The 22,640-nt window shown below is 38.6% G+C and overlaps 1 protein-coding gene across 1 annotated transcript in view; it reads left to right on the forward strand.

Annotated features, from left to right (window-relative positions):
- The window catches only part of Wdr72 (WD repeat domain 72), a 179,361-nt gene that overhangs the window by 84,562 nt on the left and 72,159 nt on the right, over window positions 1–22,640 (forward strand). The window contains exons 15-18 of the mRNA XM_031343895.1: window positions 12,393–13,207; window positions 15,435–15,526; window positions 19,086–19,165; window positions 20,420–20,615. Of these exons, the coding sequence (XP_031199755.1) occupies window positions 12,393–13,207; window positions 15,435–15,526; window positions 19,086–19,165; window positions 20,420–20,615 (1,183 nt within the window). The remainder of the gene's footprint in view (window positions 1–12,392; window positions 13,208–15,434; window positions 15,527–19,085; window positions 19,166–20,419; window positions 20,616–22,640) is intronic.

Consider the following 22,640-nt stretch of genomic DNA (forward strand, 5'->3'; position numbering starts at 1 on the left):
AGGGTCTCTATAACTGAAGCTTTGGCTAGACTGGCTGAGTTTCCTTCAGCTTTGGTTGGACTGACTGACCAGCAAGCACCTGGGTTCTGTCTCTCTCTGCACTGCCCCAGCTTTTGGGCTGCAAGCCCATATAACCACGCCTGGTTTTTAAACTGATAATTGGGTTCCAAACTCAGGTCTTTGTGTTTCTGTTGAAAATGCTTTACATACAGAGACATCTTCCTAGCCATCAGTCACATTTTATGAGTAACACAGAAACATTCATTATTTTTCATAAGTAAATTAATGGCCTAACACATCTGAGTTCATGTGGGAATGAATCCAGGTTGGCTGAGACAGTCGTGGCTCACGGCTTTGGTTCCAATGTGATTATGAATGGCTCACTATTTCACTCTAAAAAGTAGTCTGATCTGAACAATAAATAACATACTCATTTTATTTAAAGGAGATTGCCTCTAAGTGAAGAAAAATATAGCCCAAGGTTAAACTATCAATTTAAAAATATTCAAATAACCATGATGGTAAACTCACATGAACATGTCAAAAAGTCACAGTAAAGAGAAAATTTATTAGTTTTCCTTGTATGTTCAGAGTGAAAAAAAAACTAGTCATCTTTGAGAAAGTCAGTGATACAGGAAAGGAAAAATTATGCAAGAAGCAAATTAGAACACTCATCCTTCACTTCACATGTACACTTTGCTGCGGGGTGACATCCTCCATCCACCATTAATGAAAACAATAGACATAGGAAACATGGCCTTACATTTTACAATTAGCTGTTATATTAATTAGAAATATAGTCAACTCAGCATCTTATGGATTTCTACCATTTCTCAGACTTAAATTATAAAGGCAATTTAAAAAGAAACAAGCCATCTTTTCTATTAGCTGGGGGGAGATTATAGACTTTTAAACTGGGGGTTTTGTAGAACAGGCTCATAAACCAGTTTGAAGCCAGAGACACAATTTCATTTATCTTTATATTCTAAGCTTTATAGTGTCACAGAAAGTGTCCATCTGTTCAGCTGAGATTGCTGCAATAGTGAGTGGTCAGGAAGACTTAGTAGAGAAAGGTCAAAGGGGCCTCTTGACCCCGAGGAACGTGCCAAGGCAATTGGAGCATTGGAGCTGATACATAGTGAGATACAGTTGGCTGAAGCAGGCTGTCTTTTAATTGGTAATGATAGTGAGGTTACACAGGGAAGTCATTGGCGAAAGAAAACAAAAAGTGTCCAATATAGTAATTTATTACCAGGCAGTGGGTCTCGAGTGCTGAGTTGGGTTACCCCTGCCGTGGTGATAGCAAGGAAAAATGTACGGCAGCACTTAGCTGAAAATGGATGCCCTGCTGGTACCTGGGATGCATGGTGGCCAGTGATTGCCCGTGCCATTAGTTTGATAATATTGCCTTTGCCGTGAGAGCTCAGTTCCCTGTGCTCTCTGTGCATCAGCAGCAGAGTGAAGCCTTTCTCCTTTGTCTACTGTTCCCCCAGCCAGTCAGGCTGCCCTCCACCTGACCAGACGGATCTAGATGATTTTACTGCCAACAACAACAGTAACCTAGGGCTCTGACTGTCTCAAAGAATGGCTGACACTTTCATTTGCACCTTATTGTTTGAGTGACACATAGATGGCGTTCACTGCTATTGGTCCAGTGATGGTTCCTGGATTTTTCATCTTTGTCAGATGAGCTCTTCAGCAGCAGCATACCCCCACCTGCCATTATGGTGTCCTGTGAACTCAACTTATTTGTTATAAATGTATGTGGTTCAGAAAGAGGAAAATCCTTTGTTGACCTTTTAAATTTAGTAATTGATCTTTAAAAGTCCTTTTAAAAGTGAAACCAGTTTCTGACAATAAAAACAAAGTTCTCCCAAAGAAATATAAATAGCTCTTTTGGAGAGCTAATTTTCTTCAATGGAAGTGTCTTTTTAAGGTTTATTTCTTTTATGTATATGAATATTTCACCTACACATAGGTCTGTCAGTGAACCATGTGTGTGCCTATTGAGAATTGAAGTTACAGACAGTTGTGAGCCACCATGTGGATATGGGGGATCCAACTCAGGTCTGCTTCAAGAGCAGCAAGAGCTCTTAACTGTTAAGTCATGTCTCCAGCCCCTATAAAAATGTCTTAAGCTGAACAGTATAATACCTAGAATGGCCACTAAAGAGACTTTCCAAATTGCTAGCATGAACATGGTCAAATAAACCTTACTTTAAATTCACAATGCTAAATGCGAGGCATAAGTTATGCTTTCAGGTTGTGTTTGTGTGTAGTAAAATAGCACTATTAAGAGCAAGTTAAAATATATAAACACTTGGAACTTCCTCAAATCTGTGTGTTCCGTCAAGGATTGCTTCATTTTCATGACTGGCAATACCCTCTTTTCCTCAAATTGCAACAGAGATTTATCCCTAAGATAATTATATCAACTCACTACTAAATTAGCACTTGGGATTAAACCCAAAAACTTAAATTTGACTTTGACTATACAACTAGAATGCTGATTACATATAAAATGTTTATAACTATGTACATTTTCAGTGGTTAAAATTGTAGCTTTTACATTTAGTTTGAGTAGGTAAATTAAATCCTGTGTTATGCAATTCTCCATGGAAGTGTCATTGCAGTTAATTTTGAATCACTGCACTGTTGAAAAGTATATTATGTTTTTTTTCCTTTCTAGATATACACAACTACACACATGCATGTACACATACACATGCACACATACACATGCATACACACAAACACACTTGGCTTTTAACACAAGCAGACAATAATGCCCTAGTTAGCGTTACTGTTGCTACGATGAAACACTGTGATTAAAAACAAGTTGGACAGGTAAGGGTTTATTTGACTTTCCAACCACATCATAGTCTATCTCTGCAGAAAATCAGGACAGGAACTCAAGCAAGACAGGAACTGGTGCAGAGGCCATGGAGGAGTGCTTCTTGCTGGCTTGCTCCTCATGGCTTGCTCAGCCTGCTTTTTATAGAACCCAGGACCACCTGCCCTGGGATGGCACCACCCTCAATGGGCTGAACCCTCCTCTGTTTTTTTTTTTTTTTTTTTTTTTTTTTTTTGGTTTGGTTTTGTTTTGTTTTGTTTTGGTTTTGGTTTTGTATTTTAAAACAGAATCCCAAACATTCAACTTTACCAAATGTAGACTCAGGAGCCCAATGGTGGGGCGAAAGCCTGTTAGCTCAGAGAAATCACCCAGCCCACCCTCCTCCTCAACCAACATCCCAGAAGGGAAAAACAAAACAAAACAAAACAAAACAGTTCTTCTCCACATTATTTTAAAAAAATCTTGCAACTGAATGTTCCTCCTTTCTACTTCCTGTGCATCTCTCTATCCATCCTCCTGACTTCCTCTCACTCTGCATGTTTTTCCGTAGGTCCACTCCCTGTCAACTAGTTGCTTGCTCTGACTCTTGACCTACAGTTGACTTTATTCAATCTTGTTTACAATAAATATAAAGCTCTTGTATTGAAGGTGTGTGCTAGGGCTGAGCCACACCACAACTAGAGACAGGTTTTTCTAGTATACAATCTCAGGGTTCACATATTCTGCATTACCCTATCATCAATCGCTAATTAAGACAATATCCTACAGGCTTGCCTAAGGCCTGATCTTAGGAAAGCATTCTCTCTATTGAGGTACCCTCCATGCAGATATCTCTAGTTTCTGTCAAATTGACATACAACAAGCCAGCACAAATAGTATTATTTTGAGGGCAGACCTACAATAGGCCAGAAGCAAGAAAGACTCAGACTGAATATAACCTTCTACCATCAGGTAGGGTATATTCTTAACATTGCATGGTCACCTCAAAAAAAGTCTGATAGGAATTGTGCCCCAGCTAGGTCCCATCAAGTTAAGAGAGCATGTTGCTGTAGGCTTTGGAAACAATGGGACCCTGAGATGTGTAGGCTAACTGCATCATCTTTGTGAGAATTGCTGCATGAAAATCTCACACAGTGTGCCTATATACCTTGTGAGGGATTGCTTGACTTGCTTTGTAAAACTCTACTTGGTAAACATTTAGTTGTTATTAGTACATGAATTCATTAACAAATTTTTTAATTGATTTGCTATTGAGATGGAGACTAGGCATTCATTATGCCCTGTGTCATTAATCTTTGTAGACTAAGGCATTCTATAGCCAATATTTGTATCAAATCTATATTTTTAGAACACGTGATTCCAAAGTGAAAATTGCATGGAATTGTTTGACATTGGATAAATGTTATTACTTACTATATTTATTAGGACTCCTAACTTATGTTTTATAGCTTAGAGTCTGATATAAAAAAAAAAGTACTGAAGCCTACAACAGGGCACCTGATCATCAGGAGCTTCTATCAAGCCAGCAAAATGATTAGTCTTAGGAAGAGGGTGGGGAGAGGGGAGTCAACGTGAGGCTCTTCAGCAGCTACTGGAAATGTATATTTTAAGGGAGATAGCTGAGTTCCGAGAACCAGGTGGATCCCAGTGGTAAAGAGCCTTCAGAGACAAGGTGAGACAGGTGAAACAGCATCTGAACTGTACTTGCCATGAAATTTTTATGTGCTTATGTGTATGAAATCAGTTAATGCTTTGATGTATTTGGGGGTGGGGTGGGGAGTGGGATAGGCTTTCCTTTTCCTGGATATCATGTCAGTAACATGTACATTAAGTTGACTTTTCAGGTATGGTTTCTATGTCATTTAAGACTTTCCAAAATACAGTATAGCAGTATTGGTTTTCATACATCACTAATGGACCAAGGCTGAATTTTAGGAGTGAGTGCTTGACAGAATAGAGAGAGCTCTGACATTTATGGAGAGGAAGAAAAGCAACAACAAAACCTGGCTAGCTCTTTAGACCACAACACTTGGCTCAACTATGTGCTTAGGCTATGGGTGTGATGCTTTCAAGAGTACAAAATAGAAATTTGTAAGGTGTCAGGACATTTGTTTCTTTTCATATGGAATTCACACTGTGTTACAGATGCTGGTTCTGATCAGTAAATTGATTTAGACTCAACCTAGTTTAGAATAACAACATTGTGCTTGAACAGAGAGATCACTCAGCAGTTGAAAGCACTGGTTGCTCTTACAGAGAGCCCAGGGTTTGATTCCAAGCACTGGCATGAGGGTGCACACCTGTCTGTAATTTCGGTTCCAGGATATGCGATGCCCTCACATAATCACATGCGGGCAAAGCACTCATAAACATTTAAAATAATTATTGGTAGCCTAGTGTGATGGTGCACATCTATAATTTCAGCACTTGGGTAATGAAAGCAAGAGAATAGCTAACTGAAGACCAGTCATCGCTGTGTGTTAAGACAGTGCATGTGCATACAAACACAGATACACATACCATATATATGTATATACATATATATGAAACCAAATAAAGCAAAACACACACATTAAAACAAATCTGCTCTGGGTAGAGTTATAGCCATACCTATAAATTCTATTCTTTGGGTAAATCTTTGACGGGAGAAATTACTTGGGAGTCTGGAATATTATGTAGTATGTATATTACTAGTTTGTACTGCATTTTCATGCTAAGTCCTTTTTAAAAATTTCAATATTATTTCATTTGCCTGATATGATTGCAAAATAACATCCAATTATTAATTAAAGGTGAATGGTACTTCTATAACAGAAGTAGGAAAAGCCTCCCTCCCAAGTTATCCACTGTGTCACAATGTGTGAATCAAATGATCTTAAAGCAGTGATTATCAGCCCAAATGAAAATTATATCATTTCACCATTCTACTGTTAGAGTTTTAATATTAGTATTTAAAGCAAATATCAATATTTAATAAAGAAAACCAAATGCAGAGAAAGAAACAACCTACCTTTATTCAAATATTAATGGTGGGCATCCTGCTAAGTATTAATAAATCAAATAACTAGTGATAAATGTTTAGCAAAGCAGTTGGAGAAAAATAAAACTTTAATGAAGATATTACCAATTTTAAAACATATCATTCAATTATAATAGCCATAAATATAGAAAATGAAAATGTAATAGATAAGCATGTAAAGGACCCATACAAAACTACATTTAAATACCACTAAAAATATAAAGGCTATTGACTTAATGAAAATATGTAATCCCAAAGGGAAAACATAGTCTTTTAAAGATGTTTATATTCACAAATACATACATTTCCTTATTTATTTATTTATTTTAAAGATTTATATTTATTTCATGTGCTTAAGTGTTTGCCTGCATGTATCTATGTATGTGCATACATGTGCTGTGTTCATGCAGTACCCACAGAGGCAAAAGGGCATCAGATCCACCAGAACCAGAATTATTGATACTGTAAGCTATAATGTGGGTGCTGGGAACTAAGTCTTTGGAAGGGCAGTCAGTGTTCTTAACCAATAACTTTCAATAACTCAATTAAATAACTGAGCTGACTCTCAGGTTATTTAATATTGAGAAATTTCAAAGTCTCATTGGTTGGATTTAGGAACTTAAGAATTGCATTATGAAATTCTAGAAAAGATAAATATAGGAATTGATCCAAGAAGAAAGCAAACATCAGAGTGGTAGATGAGAACCTGCCTATCTCTTTCCCTATCCATCCATCTAATACATGCCATGGTTAACAAACCTATGAGGTTTGTGTTCCCTCAAGCACAGATAAATAGACATGTAGAATAAATAAAAAGAGCCCAATAAATAAATCAAAGCTTGTTCTTTGGAAAAGATGGGAAGTTAAATCAACAGGGGAAACTTCAGAAGTGGCTTTTATATAATTCATTGTCATCTTATTTAAAATATAAAAATTATATACCTATCTTCCACAAAATATGCTTAGGAACTCAAGTTTTCCACACAGATTTCTATAAAAGTATACAATGTAGTAGCAACTTTAGCAATTGTGTTCTAAAGGTCTTAAGACTGACAATCAAACATTACAGAGGTACATTAAAATAATTGTTTTTATGTTTAAAACTATTTTAAATACATATCAGAACTGTGGTACAATTTAAAAGTCTAATGACCAACTGGAAACATCTTAGTAAGATATCCAATAGACTTCCATCATATTTATAAGGGGTTCTTACAGTTGATAAAGAAATAGTACAGTGACAAACTGTATAAAGATTTCCATTTAAGTCACAAGAAAATGGATGGTGTGACAGTTTGCTAGTCAGCTTGACTTTTTCAATATCCAATATCCTGAATATAAGATATTTATATTACAATTCATAACAGTGACCAAAATTACAATTATGAAGTAGCAATGAAATAATTTTATGGTTGTTCATCACCATAACATGAGGAACTGCATTAAGGGTTACAGCATTAGGAAGGTTGAGAACCACTCTTCTAGAATCACCTAGGTGATTATGTGCCATGGTGTGTGTATGTGTGCTAGAGAGTGTCGTGAGAAACTGTCTACATTAAGTTTGTCTGTGGGCATATTTTGTCTTAAGTTAATTGACATAGGAAGATCCAACCCACTATGGGCGGCACATTCCCTAGGTAAGGGATCCTAAGCTATATAAGAGTGGAGAAATGGAACTGAGTACAAGCAAGTGAGCAAGTACTCCTTTATTTTCTCTCTCTTACCTGTGGATGTGATGCGATTAGCTGTTTGAAGTATCTGCCTTGACTTATCACACTGATGAGCTGTGACCTGGAATTGTAAGCAGAAATGTACCCTTTCTCCTCTAAATTGCTCAGGGTTTTTAATCCCAGCAACAGAAATGAAACTAAGATAGTTATTAAATATTTCTCACTGAAGCCAAACCATGCACATTTCCTGGTTTTGTGATAGTGACTGATATGATGACTTGAATAATTACTGTTACCTGCATTTGCCAAGCGTCTTGCTGGAACACCTAACAGTTCCCCCTTCACTTTAAAGATATCCTTGTCTCACCATTCTGTGATTCTACTTCAAAGAATATTTTAACAAACCAAGATTATATTGACTTGTTTTAGGTGCTTGTATATTTATATAAGGGATATAAAACAAGTATTTATTTGTAGTCTATGTAAATAGAGTAATCAAAATCTTTTGCCTCCTATAATTTCAAATTTGTGATCAGAAAAACTTCAAAAAGAAATATTATGCTTGAGATTAGCAGGACCAGGAGTGAGAGCTTTCTGAGTAAGGCCTGAAGTGGACAGGACCCCACAGGCCTCTGGAAATCTTGGCAGAGCAACTTTTGACTGAACCGTAATTAGGGACTTAAATGGTCTGGTGTTTAGAGACATTTGTCTCTCACTTAGGAGACAGTTTCTTAAGTGAATTTCCCTGGTTAGATGGAAGTTAGACATGGGCTTATGGGAACTGTAGGAACAGGGCTTGATGGCTGGATTTGGAGTTACCAACCATAACAGCATACTTAGCAGTCACTGTAGTAAGAGTCTTCTGGCTTTATTTATTGCTTATTGTATTTTAAGTTAGATTTTTCTTTTTGTGCTTCTGTGAGTAGGAGGAGGGTGAGGAGGTCTTTATTTCTGTGCCATGGTGTGTGTAGGTATGTGTATGTGTGGAGATAAATGTCTTCAGATGTTCATTTTTATGCCCCAAGGTAGGAAACATTTACTAACTAATTTGTGCAGTTCCTTATCTGCCTAAAGCCCTAGGCTTTGCTTACCTGCCTCTTAAGTTTTGTTCTTAGACCTCTATCAAGGTACTCTGCTGGGAGCTGTGCGACGTGTTAGGCTGCTTTCTTTTGTATGACGACATGCCTGAGTTTATAAAGACACAAAGTTCTTTTCATTGATTGGTTTCTGATGATCCAGTCCATGGTCTCTTGGCCCTATTGATTTCAGGCTTTTGGTAAAATACAATTGTGGAGAAGGAGGGCTTGGGGTAGAGCAAACTTGGTCAGCTTCTAGCAGACAGGAAACAAAGAGAGAAGTGAGGGTCAGAGTAGCAATGTCCCATTCAGTGAACATGACCAGTAATCTTGCTTCAGATGTTTCAGGGCCCTCCAAACAGTGCAAAAAACAAACAAACAAACAAACAAACAAAAACCAACTCAGAACCAAGCCCTATTATGTGGCCTTTGAGTGTGTGTCTGGGGGACTCATAAGCTCAAATCATGGTAAAGCCTTTTCAACGAGCACTATTTTTCTTTTGGCAACACTGATGGCTGTTTTACAAGAATTTATTGTTTAGTATCATAAAGCATAGAATTTTGTAGACATTTTAAAAACACATAAGAAATGTTAATATATCCATAACTTTGTAACTGGGATTATCTTACATTTTTAAATACCATATGCAATGCCTGCAGATCTCTTGATGTGGTATCCTGTTTGGTATATCCTTGCCTTAACAGCCACATGACAATTCTTAGGAGTATACCCCTGATGTATTTAGACAAATTGTGCCATAGACCATTTATTGTGCAGCTTACAAACATAAAACACTTTTGTGCTATGCATTGTTTTTATATGACCTTGTGTATCTTTAAAACTGTCTTGTGGGATTAATTTGTTTTAAATAATTTCAATGTTAAATGTCATATAACATTTTTAAGACTTTAACATATAATACCAGCTGCTTTCCACGCAGCAGACATTGTGTATATTGGTTCTGTGGCATAAGAAAGCACTCATTTTCTCTATGAAAACTGATTTAAAAAGAGTTCCTCTCACCAACTCAATTTCTGTCCATTTGTAAGCTAGTATCCTAAACATTAGTCCTACTAAAGTCTCTAAAAATAATATATAATTTTTAAATCTCTAGGTAGAATACTTATCTTAGTTAACAAGAAACTTAAGGAAGTCCTGAAATGCCAATTTCAAAATGGAAATACGATTCCAGGAGATTATGAAGAAAGCTGAAAGTGTGGTTGTGTCCCTGGGAACTTAGGCTAATTTTAACCACTCCACAGGCAATTAGAGAGAAAGGGACCAATCCAGGCCAGGATGCGATGCTGATAACAGCCCAAGTCCATCATCCCTGAGAAACTGCACACTCAGGGAAAATGTGGACCAAAGCTGACAATGTGTTCCACAAATAAATGAGAAAATGCAATTCTGCGCCTTTGTTGGTCTCTACCTTAGATGAATGGAGGGAAATAGTTTTGACAAAGAGTTGGACACTCTGATGTAGGAGTCAGAATTCATAATGCATGCAGGGGATAAAAAACTTAAATGTTTTACACTGACCTGTGGGTGACAACCAAGCATGTGACCAGTCACAAGCTAGAGTTTTCTCCTGAGGAATGTGTCCTCACCCTGTACCTCCAGGCGCCCTCCTGAAAGCATCTCATACACAGTCACCTACAGTCAAATTCATGCAAAGAACCAGGGACTCAGGGACAGACTCCAAAACCAGGGCAACATAGAAAATAAGCATGTTTTAGGGTGAGAAAAGCAAAAATACAGTCTTAAAACACAATTGAGAATGGATCAACTAGAATTTGAAGCATATCTACTCATCAGGTATTAATGACAAATGAATCATAAAACACCCACACACACACACAGAGAGAGAGAGAGAGAGAGAGAGAGAGAGAGAGAGAGAGAGAGAGGAGAGAGAGAGAGAGAGAGAGAGAGAGAGAGAGAGAGAGATGAAATGACAGTTAAACCAGCAGCTGACTTCTCTACTACCAGAAAGGGAGCCAGAGTCTGCAAAATAATGCCTTCAAAATACTCTGAGATAGGCTGAGACAGCCTGAAACAGTATGCTCAGCAAAACTGTCTTTCAAGAAAAATGTTATTCCATTGAGAAGCTAAACAAAGTTAAAAGTTGATTCTTTAAGAATATCAACATTGAGAAACTTCTAACAAGAAAAGGAGACGGGGGGAGAGAGAGAGAGAGAGAGAGAGAGAGAGAGAGAGAGAGAGAGGATATAAGTAAAAGAAAAAAGACCCACTTTTCTGCAAAGGTCAGCATGTGGTTATCAGATAAGGATAATTGCCAATTTGAACAATTATTAAAACTGTTAAAAAGATGTTAGTCGTGGTCTACATATGTGAAAAATGTGTCGTGGAACTGGACATGAGTTCTCTCATTTATAGGAAAGCTTTGAAGGCCAAAAGGGAGAACAAAGGAAGGTGACATACTTTGATGTTGTCCTTGTTTTATTTTTTAATGTTACACAATTTGTGTCCAGTGATGATAAATACATTGATTGATGTCCCAGACAATTAGACCAGTGAGCAGAGGGAAAATTCCTAGAAGTCACTGGGGCAATTGGACATCAGGATAGAAACACATGGAGGCCACTCTATATTGCAGGTGAACTCCAAGAGCAAAAACTAAGAGGGAATTAAAGTTTAAAAGTTATAAAAACTACAAATTTTGAGAAAAAATCTGTTTGTAACTTTTTTATTTTCTCTGAGAAAGGAATATTTTAAAAAGAGAAAGTGCAAAAAGTATAATTGCCAGCATGCTTTCTGAACTTGAGACCACTGATCTTGCATATTCCTGACTTTCACGTGAGTGATAGGTATTCCTTTCCCATTTTCATTTTATCTCACACTGATAAGTTTTATAACTATGACATATATATTTGTCAGTGTCCCTTGCCAGTGTCACAGTGAGAACACATGTGAAGGTAAGACTGGTATGGAAGGAAAGGAATCCTAAACCTGAGGCCTTCAGCTCTAGCAAGCAGTCCTGACACCGAGATGTGCTCTGCTTAGGAATCCAAATGGGGGCAGCATGTTGAGTTTCCGTCCATGACTCTTTCCTTTTTATCGTTTATTCTAAGTTCAGAGCATAGATGGATAGATGATAGACAGATGATTGATAGACAGATGATAGATAATTGATAGATGATAGATGGATAAATGAAAGAAAAATAGGTATGTAGATATATATAGATATAGATATATAGATAGATAGATAGATAGATAGATAGATAGATAGATAGATAGATAGATAGAGCTGGGGAGATGTCTCTGCAGTTAACAGTATGTACTGCTCTTGTAAAGGACCAGAGTTCATTTTCCAGTACCCATATGGTGGCTCACATCTGAGTTCTAAGAGATCTGGCACCCTCTTCATACTTCTGTAGGCACCTTACACGCACATGCAGAAGCACACATGCACACACACTTGCATGTGCACACAAGCATGCACACACATGCATAAAATGTTTTCTTTCTTAAAGAACCCTAATCTAGTGTTGCTTTTCTCCAGAAGATCTAGTTCTAATTTTCTCAGGGAAAAAGTTTTGAGGAAAGAAATTTATAGTGAATGTCAGAATCTTCAATTTAGAAAGGGAGTTTTGATGTTCAATTTAGAAAGGGAGTTTCATAACTAAAACAAAACCAGTCATCACCACTTTTCTTATCTTTAACTATAACTAAGTAGTTCTTTTTCTGCCATAATCACATCATAGAACATTAGTACACAATAAGAACTCTAACATGTTCGTATCCTTCTCCTCAGGTTGCTGATGCCTCATCGGTCCCAAGACCTTTTAATGTCTTGCCTGTGAAAACAAGGTGGAGTCACATTGGCTTTCATGTTCTCCTGTTTGATCTGGAAAATCTTGTTGAACTACTGCTGCCCACTCCTTTAAGTGATGTTGACCCTTCTGGCTCATTCTACAGAAGTGACATCTTGAGGAGAGCCAAGAGCACAGTAGAGAAGAAGACACTGACGATAAGAAGAAACAAAGCATCATGTAGCTCTCTCCAGGCAGAGGCACAAGCCAAACCCAGTGGGGACAGCTTGGTCCCTGGGGACAGCACCAGTAAATTCTCAGAAGAGAACAATGGCATTAAAAGGCAGAAGAAAATGAAGAGCTCCAAAAAGGCCTGCCCTAAGCCACCCAGGAAGGTCGATGCCAGCCTCACAATAGACATGGCGAAATTGTTTCTGTCTTGCATTTTGCCATGGGGAGTGGATAAAGAGTTAGACAGCCTCTGCACCAGGCATCTCAGCATCTTAAAGCTGCAAGGCCCCGTGTCTTTGGGACTCGCCTCAAATGAAGACCTCTTCTCCCTGATGCTGCCCGGGTGGGATGCATGCAGTACTGAAATGAAGGAGTATTCAGGAGTAAATCTGTGCTCCAGAAAAGTTTTGGACTTGTCAAATAAATATACAACCACTCTTCTGCACCAGACTGGAATTCCCAGAGGCCTGGAAAGTCACTGCGATGCTGGGCAACAATCAGATGCTATCACATATTTACTGAGCAGGCTCTTTCTAGTTAATAAGTTAGTTAACATGCCTTTGGATCTGGCCTGTGAAACCAACAGGTAAAAGCGCTTAGAGGGACTGTGACTCTCAGGCAGACATTAAGGCTGTCGCGATCGTTCTCTGTGTTCAACTCTTCAGCTTTCTCCCTTCTGTTGGGAGACAGGGTTAGAGCGGCAATAGCTTCTCAAAGTTAGAACCCATTTAAAAATATGTTACTATTAATTCTCTGGGTAGGAGGTTAACTGGATGTCTTTATGTTTTAATATTAATTCATTTAGGTTAGGGAGATGTCTTCCTGTCACGCAAAAATGGAGACCTGAGATTGAGTCTCCAGTACATACATGAAAGCTGAGTGTGGGATGCAGAGGGAGGCAGATCTCTGGAACTGGCTGGCTGGCTATTCTAGCACAATCAATGAGCTCTGGGTTCAGTGAGAGGATCTGTCTCAAAATATAAGGTCAAAGAAGACACTCAACACCAACCTCTTGCCTCTGCATGCATATATATAACACATATATGTGAATATACACACAAACACAAAAATAAAATTAGAAATAATATTAGCTCACTCAACAAATATTCATTGTATTCACACGTGCTAGAAAAACCATAGGACTAGATGTTTAGTGAAGGCATAGATGGATGGATACATTCATATATACATATGTACTTACATATATCTATACACATGTACATATTTTGTGGTTCATTTAGCATGGTGTGAACTAGGTATGAACAAAGGATCTTAAATAGGTGCTTATGGTGGCTGGAAATGTCATATCTTAACACATATCACAACTTGTGCTTTGCATATTCAGATAGAGCTGGTACAATTGTCCATTAGAGAAGGCACAGCTCACCAGTAATGGACGGCAGCGATAGTTAAATACATGGCAGTTGCTATGCTGTCCCTTTGCATACATGATTATATATTTTTTTTCATTCTGATGTCATTAAATTGAACTCAGTTCACCAAATACTGTATGTCCACAGGTTATGGTCTACAGAAGATAGAGAAAATGAGTTTTTGATTGAGGCAGGGATTCATTCAAATATTTAACGATCCTACACATAAAACAAATAAGGACCACTGGAATAAAGGAAGGAGCCATGTGTGGTGTGAGTCGTAGGGGTAAGAGAAAAAGACTCACCAGCATGAGGCAAGGCCACACTGCTGGTAAGGACAGTATTCAACCTGCTTGCTGCAGGGGTCGGTGGGGGGGATGTCTCTGCAATGTAAGTGATAAGAGCTCAGGCCAGCAAGTATATCAAGGATGGAGAATTCCTGCTCTCCAGTGCTTCCAGTCTCTGGGAGTCCAGACAGATCCCATAGACTTCTGTGTTCTTCACACCAAATGCTACTATGGCTCTTAATATCTAGTTTCCTGGTGTTGATGTGGAGAAAACAGAGATTTGGGGAGTTTCTACCTCATATGCACAATTTCATTCCACTTTCTTTTGTTCATCTTAAACACCTAAATCCCATCCAGCCCTACAAACTTAACAGCAAAGTTAGGCTTAAAAAACAACCATTTTCTTTCTCTTACTAAACATTTACAGGGCAACAAAGTATGTTAATACTCCTTAGAGGACGAGAGCAAAGGCAGGGTGATCTTTGGTCTATATAGGAAAAGCTACATAGTGAGACCTTACCACAAAACACAACATTAACTACCCATTTAAACAAATTCTGCAATAAAGGTGCCTGGATGAGAAATTTTTCTAAATCTGCTCTTCTGAATTTGATCTACAAAAGCCAGGGTCCTGTGTTTTATTGAAAAACCAAAATAGAATATTACAGGATATGTCATATCCTTCCAACAAATTTGTCTGTTTTGACAGCACTTTATTATAGTTGCGCAAGCTAAGAAGTCCCTGTGTCCTTACCAATGGGGTGTGTGACTGTACTGAATTCTGGAGAAACAACCTATGACAGCATCCCTAGCAGTGTGAGGAACAACCGACAGCATAGAACCTGATGGGACCTGGGAAGAGTTCCGTAGTATACATCAACATGGGGTGTCTTAAATCAGCAGCCAGAAACCCTGCTCTACAGTAGCAAGGCCTCTCCTGTAAAAAGGGGCTGCAGTTCATTCTGATGAGCTAATATTTGAAGTTCAGTTGAGAATGTAGACAAATCAAATTAAGTGTAGCAGATAATGCTCAAGATAATTCGTGTTCTATCCCTTATTTGCTAAGGTAGTTTTGAGCATGCATCTTTGGTTTATTTTCTTAAAGAGTTTACCACACTTTAAAAGTGTTCCCTTGATATTTTTCCCCCAGCAGACCCTTTAAAATGGAGTCTATACATAATAAGGCAAGATTCCCTGGAAGTGACATCTTGAACATATTAAGCTTCTATGGTCACCTAAAAAATGGTAAGAGATTTAATGATACAGAAATGATCTGGTGTATTTTTTTCCTATAAAATAAAATAATGGTTTTATTCTATAACTGGATGGCAATAAGGTACATTGTAAAATGCACAGATTGCATCCATGGGTCTATGAATCTATGGATGCCCCAGTAGCTGAGAATTCTCAGTGGGTAAAATGGCTGGATAGTAAAGCCCCATGTGACTTATTAGAAGATTCATTAGCTTTATTATCTCTACCCCTTCCCAAAAGCTACTACAGAGAGTTCTCCAGCTACTTTAGAAGGTTATTTTTATCTGCACAAGAACCTCAAATTCTTCTGAATCATCATCTCAGCCTCTAGATTATGTTTTGATGCCAAAAAGCCAATGCATCTCAAATTTGCCTCTCTAAGTCTTAGCATCCCAGGAACCTCTCCCTCAGTCTTGTTGCTCAGATCAAGAACTTTGAGGTCATTATCTCACTTTCTCTTCTTTCTGTTACCAGAGTCTGATGCTTCTGACTAGCCAGGACTACATCCCATGTGTGAGCCTTCACCACGATGTGCTTGTCACCCAAATGGCTACAGTAGATTCTAAAGTTTCTCTCTCTCTCTCTCTCTCTCTCTCTCTCTCTCTCTCTCTCTCTCTCTCTCTCTTCTCTCTCTCTCTTCTCTCTCTCTCTCTTCTCTCTCTCTCTCTTCTCTCTCTCTCTTCTCTCTCTCTCTCTCTCTCTCTCTCTCTCTCTCTCTCTCTCTCTCACACACACACACACACACACACAACCTTCCAGTGGCTTTTTTTTTTTTACTTAGAATACAAGCTACATCATTCCCCTAATCCAAGGTCCTGCCTAAGTTGCACACCTACACATCAAGTCCTCATTCAGAATGAAGTTGCACCTACTATTGCCTCTTTATTCTAAAGCAACATGACACGTAGGTCTTATGACCTCAGCATTGGCTCTGCCTTTGTCTGGACTGTTCTTTCCCTGTTGTCCACAGGGCCTCACTTCCTGTCCTTTCTTTCATCTTTATCCTCCATGTCTTCTTCCAGTGCCCCACCCACTCTCCATAACATCTTTCTAGGAGAGTTTACTAATAACATCCAATTATGGGGTCCTGGTATGCTCCAGGAATTCTATTAATAGTATGCATATGAAATTTTACTTGATGTATAAAAATCCCTTTGCATTAAAAGTATAAGAAGTCCCCATTATCCTTGGGAGTGGGGTGCACCGCAGGGTTCCTAAAAGTTAGGTCGACGAGAATCAAACTGCTGATAACCTAGAAACAACATTGGCTTGCAGATCTGACTCATCCCTCTCTCCCTTTTCTTCTCTATCAGATCACTCTTCATTTGCATGGGCAGCCCCTGTATAGAAGGGGCTTCATATATAGAAGTTCTTAATAGGGTTACTTCCTCAGTTTAAATTTTTGTAGGACTAGGTAAAGGATTCAAATTTAAGTTTTAACACACATGTTAAAGATGCAATAGCTAACCAGATCCAAGGATGCTCTCATTTCTCTTGTGGGTCTGCAGCTCAACAACCTTGAGAACTAGTATCACTAACAATATTGGCGTTTAGGGTCCATTTATAACCATTAAGATTAAATTAAAGAGTCAGGGAAATGACTGGGTAGGTAAGATGCTTTCTGTTCAAGTGGGACCTGGGTTCAAATCCTCAGCACCCACTTCAAATCTAGACATGGCAGCACATGCTTGTAATGTAGCTACAGCACATGCCTGTAGCTAGCAGAAGGGAGACAAGAGGACCCCTGAAGCTTACTAGCTAGCCAGCCTAGTCAGTCAGTGAGCTCCAGGTTCAGTGAGGGGCTCTGTCTCAAAGACTAAAGTGGAGAGCAATTGAGGAAGACATTCATTGTTCAACTCAGACCTGCATAGTTACATATATGTACACATGTTGAAATTAGAGACACACACACACAAAGTTAAAATTAGAGACAAATGAAAGATACTTTTTTTCATAATAGAGAGATGGGATGAGTGGAGAGGTAGTGGAAAAAACTCACTTCTTGGCTTTAAAAATCAAGGCCTGACAGGAACCAGCACCCGCCCACTCATGTTAGCAGAAATGGTGACTGAGTAATGCTGACAAGGCTGGGGCATTTTCTTTTCATCTTTACCCCCCGAAGTTGCAATTAATTCTACGACTCCCTGACACTGCCAAGAAAAGTTGGCTCTGGTCTCTCTATCATATTAAAATTTTAACATCACATTAAAGCATACTGTGCAATGCCCCACGATGCCAGTAAGTAGTTACAGTTGAGACCAAGACTTAGCTTTGAAGGTGAGTCACAAGGTCAGCAAGATTAGAGCCGAAGAGGAGAGAGATCAAAAGGAAGTCTCTTCGGCGGCATTTGAGGAAATGTGGGAAGGGTGTTCAGAATGAGACTGGTGTGGGACACAGGTCTTGTATAGCATCACTGGTTATTTCAAATTCATATTGTGCACTCTGTTAGAAAAAATACATAGTAGTAGCCAAGCATTTATTACCAACTTCTTTTATGTTCTTAATTTGCTTTATAGCCAGAATATTCCTTCCATCACCATTCTTTGACCACTAATATAATTTAATGGAAATATACATGTACAACATTATATATATATATATATATATATGTATGTATATATGAAACATGTTTCTATATAGGAGGATTCATAGAAAATATAATTGATAAACACAAATTTCAATAGTTGTTACTTGAGTATCAAACATGAATTAATACTTTGATTTTAATAGACAGCTATAGTTGCAATTTTCCCATCGGGGAAGCCCCAACTTGCTTCCCTATTTTCTACTAGGACCTAGATCTGCATGGTGCCTTAAGTGATTGATATTTTTTTCATTTAGATGATTATATATATATATTTCTTAATTAATGAAAAGGCACTTTTATTTTTTATTAATTGCTCTTTTATGTGGTAAACTGTTGGTCCCCCATATAGATCAATTTAAATAGAACAAGGCCTTGATCACAGAACTTCCCACTGGGTTTATGGCAAAGACAGAAGATGCATTGAAGAGGACAGTCTTAGGACAAACAGTGTCTCACAGACAGCTTGAAGCATCAGGGTTTTTTTGTTTTGTTTGTTTTTGTTTCTGTTTTTTGGTTTTGGGGGTTTTTTGCCTATTGGTAGGGGATGAATGGCTGGGTAAGGACACACCAGCAGAGTCTGATCTTACCTATGATGGGTGCTGACTCTTTGCAAGCCTGAGCTCTTTGTATGAGGACTCGAGAAACAGAAAAATCTGGCATGTTTGTCCTAGTTTGGCAGAGAGTAGAAGCTTGACGGAAGTACAAAAATAAGTGTGTTTTGACAAGCATCTATGTGTGTCTGAGTGCTCTGGCTGTATCTGAAAGGCATCTGAGTTATTGAAAGTCACAGAGTGTTACTGGCTGGCCATTCCCATCCTTGGAACTGCTAAATCGTACTTCCTGAATGGCTGGACCTGAGCATTGGTGTTTGTGAAACAAACGTCCCTAGGTGGTACTCGTGTGCAGACAGCATCAGGGACCGGCCATGGTTGCATTAATAAAATATGTTTTCTGCATTTCTAGGTAGAAATGAGTGTCACACACCTGAGGCTGATGTCTCACTTTTGAAGCTAATCTCCTGCTGGAGAGACCAGTCTGTCCAGGTATAACACCATCCACATGCCTCATGTTATCAGAGGAGATTCCTGCTACTGAGGTTCACTGAATCTCCATCTTCCCTGAAAATTCAAGTAGGCAGTTATTCTTATCCTGTAAGATGGCTTTCTAGAACATTCCCTTCGATCCTAATGTAGAGACAAGAGTCTGATAAACCATACTGAAGTACATAAGGATACAGGGTGGGGGGAGCAGGGAAGAATGGCCAGGGGAGGTGAGTTCATTCTAGAAGAGGGAACCCCTTGTCCAATGGGATTTCTCTATGAAGCCGAATTAGTTATTATTTGTGTTTTGACTTGAATTGGCCTTTTCTGAGGGATTTCCGTACCTGAAATTGGCTGATTTAGAGAACAGCTTTGTCCAGTGTCCTATTCACATCTCTTAACTTCTTTGGGTCCCTGATGTTTGCTGGTAGCTCTGAATGCTGTACAAGTTTTCTGTACCATCTAAGGAAAAAAAAAAGCCTCATCATTAAACAGAATAATTAGAAATCCCTCTTAAGTGCCCTTTCAGAATCTTACATTTTCAAAAGAACATAAGGCTGGTGTTTGCGCCCAGAGTTTTTCTTTATTAGCTTTTATTCTATTATTACTAGTTTACAGTTTCACAGGTGTGTCATGAATACTGACAGCTCTCATCTCCACCCTCCCTACCATTCTGTCCACCATACTGCCTCCCCACAGATCTCCTTCTCATGTTCCTGCCTGTTTGTATGGGTGTAGATAGAGCCTGTTGGGGTCTGTTGGGCTGAGCTGTCGGCACACAACTAAAGACAGTTATATCCCTTCCCCAGAATCTACCAATAGCAAATACTGGTGAGATGAAAGAAAAGGCCCATGACTGATGGTTAATAGGGTAGGTCTGGAGTGGGCCCAGTGTAGGTAATTATACTAGACAGTTGTTTTGGTTCTGGGGACTGGCACTTTGTACCCTTTCACCCTGTCTGTTGGCTCCTACAAATGTCCCACTTGCTCTTTTGGAATGTTCCCAGAGCCTTAGAGGGGGTAGTATAAGTAACTTCTTTAGGGCTGGATCCACCTCTGCAGCTTGAGTAGCTATAAGTCTCTGCATTCATTACTGTTACTCACAAGGAGAGATATTTGATGTTATTTTCGCCAGACTAGGATGATACTATTTATAGAACTCAAATCAAAATTCTGGGCTTTGGATTATTTTTTTTACAAGACTCCTAATCATTTGGAATACTATTATATAATTCATGAAAATAAAAACTGTCTCAGGTAACTGAAGCAATACAAGCTGTCCTCTTGGCTGAAGTTCAACAGCACCTGAAGAGTCTGAGAAACATGCCAGTCAGTCGTCAACCAGATCCAGTGGCAGAGCAGAGCATCTGTGAGAGGATGCAGATCTCTGCCAAAATGGAGCGGGCTGAAGAGTTAGAACTACAGTATGTGGGAAAGTCTTCACCTCTGAAAAGTAAGTGAGCCGTTTACCTGCTTCCTCTCAGCAGAGCTCTCATAGTACTCAGAATGTGTTGAGAGTCCAGGTTTACAGTGTAGCATTTCCTCATGAGTCCCATTCACTCCATTTTTGACCTATTCTATTAACAGTTCGTATCATTACTGAGCTACTAAAGAACATCTGGATTATGTTGTGGTCTATAGATATTTTATAGAATGCCTTGAGGACCTATGTTCTAATCTCTACTACTTTCATAAATATCTGGGCTCAACAGTGTGTTTCTATAACTGCCCCCAAAAGTTTGGGCTTTATCATGGCTATTTAATTTCTCACTAGAAAGGAAATCCCTGGGCTTCTTAAATGATCTGTACAAGGTAAATATGGAAAGCACCAGGAATCCAGAGGTGTGGGGATTAAGTAAGGTGTATTTGCACACTATGATTTTGCAACTTACTCATATTGCAGCATCTTCTTATGTTTCATGTGCTTTTTATCTGAGGTCTTAATATTTGCACATCTGTGCTACAAATGAGGGTGGATCACCTTTATCTCAGTTTGTATTTTCACACTGAGTACATTCTGATTTTCTTTGAATTTCTTATGTAAAAAAATTATGTACCAAATAAGTTTCCATAATTTTGTTAACATTTATTTATTCATATTGTGTATATATATATATATATGTCTATGCATTGTGTACATTCAGTGCCTGAAAAGTAAGAGGCCATTGGACACACTGGAACTGGAGTTAGAAAGGGCTATTAGTTGCTATGTGGGTGCAGAAACCAAACTTAGGTCCTCTGCAGAAATAGCCAGTACTTTTAACTGCTAGGCCACATCTCCAGCCCAAGATGCGATCTTGTTTCTTTGTTGAATTAGCAAAGAGAAGAAATACAAATGGACTCATCATGGAAGACCTGTGGGTCAGGAATACCTAAGGGGCTCTCTCTAGATAGAATCTCATCTGAACTGACAAGTGGCATCTCTCTATTTGGTCATGATATTCTGTGTTTGTGGTTTAAGGACAATGGTACCTGGCTTAACCCTGGTGAGCTGAGCTGACTCCAGTCAATTGATGCAGCATCAGGTCTAGGTGTATCATGATATCCTGAAGGTAGAGTACAAGACTAAACCGTGAAACCTTCCCTGGGGACCTACTTTCAAGAATGTGTACTTAAGTGATTTACAGATATTCTATTTTTAACTAAACACCTCTACAGAAAACAGACAAATGACAACATAAGAGTTCCCTACAAGAAATTTTGGATTAAAGATGATACTCATCATGCCTACCTTGAAAAGATATTGTCAAATTCAAGTTCTGATGAGTGCTTGATATTTCCTTCCTTTAAATATTACTAATTTTGTAATGAATGCAATAATGAGGTACTGTCATGGTGCATGTCATTGATAAACAAATATACACATATTGGTACAAGTTTGGAATTTCTCAATCTTTTCTAGGAAGGTATCTAGCAGACTCAGAATAGCCTTCAACAGACTCAGCTACATGACTAAAACTAAGAAGGACTAGTAAACTGATAGTCAATTGGTATAGTGCCTTTTTTTCCAAAACTTTGAGTCAATCTTTATACATCATACTATTTATTTATCTTTTGTGTGCTGTATGTTAGTCTAAGAATTGGAGGTGTCAGACAACAAACTGGAGTTCTCCAGTGAGGAATATAAATCAGAATTGAGTTAAAATGTAGGTGTGTGAGGACTTAAGACAACCAATCCACCCTGGTGTCCACCATTGTATCAACTTGGAAATATGAGAATAAGGTGCAATGAGGGCTGTGGAAGCACAAGGAAGAAGGTTCTTATCCAGGACTCGAGGGACAAGAAACTTCCTTAGAGGTAAATCTCTCTAGTGGAGACCAGAAGGATCAACGAGAGTCCTCCAAGAGTATAGTAGAGGTGGAGGAGGGAAGCTGTTAACTAGAATCACAAGTGCTATCCCGATATATATAATTTTCTTTCTTTCTAGGAATTTCAGGAAGAATTCTCTCTCATTCTCTCTCTCTCTCTCTCTCTCTC

This window comes from Mastomys coucha, unplaced genomic scaffold, assembly GCF_008632895.1.
Source record: "Mastomys coucha isolate ucsf_1 unplaced genomic scaffold, UCSF_Mcou_1 pScaffold23, whole genome shotgun sequence".
Classification (NCBI taxonomy): Eukaryota; Metazoa; Chordata; class Mammalia; order Rodentia; family Muridae; genus Mastomys; species Mastomys coucha.